Consider the following 3,341-nt stretch of genomic DNA (forward strand, 5'->3'; position numbering starts at 1 on the left):
GGAGGGGAGGGGAGGTGCGAACGTTGGGGTGTACGCATGGTCGCAGCGGCAATGTGCGTGACCATTGTGGCTAATCCATTGTCGTACCTATGGAGGGAGGGGCAGGGAAGGAGGGAGGGAGGAGTGAAGGGCAGGGAAGGAGGGAAGGGAGGGGCAGGGAGGGAAGCTACAAGAGAAGCTCAGGGAGGTGCAGCGGAGGTAAGATGATGGGCACAGGGGGGGCAGTGGTACCGGCTGCATAGCGGTGGTACCGGCATTGCAATTTAGCGCAAGCAAGGAATGGGCGGGAGGAATGTATGTATTGGGGCGTGCTTATGGTGTGGAGTGAAGGAAACAAAGGGGCTGAGGGATATTTATGCTGGTCTGAACTGGTGTGAGGTGAGGATTAGTTATGTCCTATAGCCTTCATGGCTTGCTGTACGGTTGCGTTCGGGGTGCCGGATAGGACAGGACGAGGCGAAACCGGGGCTGCCAAGCTGGGGCCTTACACTACTGCAGAGTACTAATTGCTGCTCTCGGAGCGCCAGGGCGCGTGTGTGCGCCGAAGCGCGGTCTAGCGCCACACGGCGCGGTCTGAGCGCATGCAGCGCTGTCCCCAGCGCGGCCACACCGGCACGGCCGAAAGAACTGACGCACAGCACTAGACAACTAAACGCACCATTCATGACTGACTGCGTCCACTGGTCACCCGCCCCGAGGGCAAACCTGAAGCGTCAGCGACGCACGAACCGCACCCTGGCCAGCAGGGCTGGCTAGGCGACATTCCTAGCGCGCAACGATACTCTAAGGACACTTATTTGTCGTGCGGTAATCGCTGTACAGCTGTGCGTCTGGCGCTCCGAGGGGACTGCCTAATCACCACCAGGTCTCCAACTGGGCCGAGCCTGCCGCTTATAAACGAGGGACACTGAGGGCGGGCGGGAGGGGGGAAGTGAGAGCAACAATAATCAGCTCCAATAGTGTAGGCAGAATGCCGGAACTACTATGGAGCTGTCAGCTGAAATAGTAAATTCGAAATCTCAGCAAGCCATACGGCTGCCGTACATAACCTAGCTTAGAGGCTATACTCGCTTTGCTCCTGCCGCATCTAAGCTATACAGACAGTGTGAGGCATATCCCGGGGTCGATGTGGGTGTGTGGAAGGCTGGGTGGGTGTACAAACTTCACTAGACGCGGTTAGACAGATCCAATCACCAATACGACCCTACTAAGCAGCAAAGTGGTCTGCTCCAGGGTTTGCTCAAGCCAGAGGCATACGGAGGAAGCACCACAAGGGTAGTGTGTCGTACAGCCGCCCCGATGCCTCCTCCCGCCCTGTCTTCCCCCTTGCCCCCCAACCTAACCCCATGTGCATGTGATTACCCAACCCTACCTCACCCTACCCCACCCTACCTCACCCACGAGCAGATTAAGCAGTGGAGTGTGGGCAGCCTCCCCCCCGCCCTGCGCAGCGGTGCGGACAACTATGTGGTGTCCAGGTACATAGATAATCCGCTGCTGGTGAGGTCGATCTTGGGTGGCTGGGTGGGAATGGGAATGGGGATGGGGATGGGGATGGAAATCATACACGTATGTAATGTAATGTAATGTAATGTTACAGAGTGGGAGGCTTCTGGGCCGCTTTATCACATTGTCAGTTCTAGATCATTTATCACCTTATAGCACCATCCACCACTACCACACTGTACTTCGCCATACGAACTGTAAGTCCAAGGCGGCGGATCCAGCCTTCAGGGACCCCTCCTCATCCATTCACCCGAACACCCGATGAGACGGAGGGTTCGGCAATCGCCACCAATCCAGCGTGCGAATCTGGTCCATCAACTGTGACCTCAACTCCACATCTCAGCAGCTAGCCATGATTTCGCGCTCCCGACTAATTCGGGGGTCTCCCCAGGAATCGAACCCAGGACCTTAAACTGCTAATTGCAGTAGTGTCAATCCAGACCAGACCGTATGTAAACAACAATAGGGATCGGGCGAAAGCAGTGGGGTGGAGGGCGGAGGGCGAGATTAACACAGTCGACTGGTCTGGGTCTGGGTCGACATATGTTGTCAGAGGGCTGGTGTTGGGGTTTGTGGCGGTGGCGGTGGCGGTAAGAGTGTTGTCGGTGGCTGCTGCTGGTGTTCCTGGATACCAGGGGATGGTGGTGTCGCGGTGATGGTGCTGATGTTGGTTCCATGCAGATCGGCGGTAAGAAGTTCGACATGCGCATGTACGTGGTGGTGACCAGCTTCAAGCCACTCAAGGTAGCAAGGGGGGGGGCAGGAGGGAGGGTAGAGGGAGGGGGAGGGGTTAGAGGGAGGGGGGTAGAGGGAGGGAGGGTAGAGGGAGGGTAAAGGGGAGGAATGGCAAACAGATGCGAAGGGGGGGAGAGGGGGAGGCTGTGCTGTGCTGTGTACTACGCCGTGCTGCCTAGCGCCATTCCGGACTGAAGAGGGGTGGAGGAGAGGGACGGCTGCATGCCCAACCCGTCTGTCTGTCCATCCGTCCGTCTGTCGCCATTCACGACTTCAGGCACTTCCTTGACTGCCTCCGCAGTGCTCGCACACAGATACAGGCACACATACAGGCGCCTTCCCATTATTCCCATTCCCGGGAGTTGAACATCTGTTGTACCGCACGCCGGTCGGCCTTGCGGGGGGTGAGCCACAGCCCTAACAGCCCTCGGCCCTCGGCCCTCCAGGGCCGAAAAAGAAAAAGAAAGCACATCGTACCGTGTTGCCCCACCCGGGCCCTTTCCGGCAATACCTATCCGTCTAATCCTGCGTAGTATCCCCGTCCGTCTATCTCTGGTCTACCAGCTTCACTCCTATGTGGTTCGTCTTTTTCTCCAGCCCCCGACCTTTCCCCTTCTCCTCAATGATGCACCATTTCCGAACCCGAACGGTCCCTCGCGGCTGAAGAAACGATACATCCGCCCATTCCTTCCCCTCTTCCCCGCTTCGGAGTCGCTAGGCAGTTTCGAACGCCTTGGACGCATCCAGTTCCTTCCTTGCATGTTTCCTTGCATGGTATACATAGCCACCCTCCCTCCCACCCTCCCAGGTGTACGTGTCCCGACTTGGGTTCGGTCGGTTCTGCAATGTCAAGTACAGCGGCGAGGTGGCGGAGCTGCGGAACGACTTCATGCACCTGACCAATGTGGCCATTCAGCAGCACGGTGCGGAGCAGCAGAGGGACAGAGGAACAGAGGGACAGAGCAGCAGAGGAACAGAGTGGATGGAAGGGGGCAGGGGGGGAAAGGGGGGGGAAGGGAAAAGGAGCAGAGCAGGCCATTGCCCTCTCTGCACTTGTTGCCTTCCGCCTGGCCCCCCCGCACCCCACGACCTGCCCTCCA

General features: G+C 58.2%; 1 protein-coding gene across 1 annotated transcript in view; it reads left to right on the forward strand.

Moving 5' to 3' along the window:
• mot11 (uncharacterized protein) overlaps positions 1–3,341 on the forward strand; it is a gene marked incomplete at both ends in the record, with an annotated part of 6,320 nt that overhangs the window by 1,260 nt on the left and 1,719 nt on the right. The window contains 3 exons of the mRNA XM_002955550.1: positions 1,405–1,500; positions 2,188–2,250; positions 3,050–3,164. Coding sequence (XP_002955596.1) covers positions 1,405–1,500; positions 2,188–2,250; positions 3,050–3,164 — 274 coding nt within the window. The remainder of the gene's footprint in view (positions 1–1,404; positions 1,501–2,187; positions 2,251–3,049; positions 3,165–3,341) is intronic.

Source organism: Volvox carteri (assembly GCF_000143455.1).
Source record: "Volvox carteri f. nagariensis unplaced genomic scaffold VOLCAscaffold_53, whole genome shotgun sequence".
NCBI classification, from domain to species: Eukaryota; Viridiplantae; Chlorophyta; class Chlorophyceae; order Chlamydomonadales; family Volvocaceae; genus Volvox; species Volvox carteri.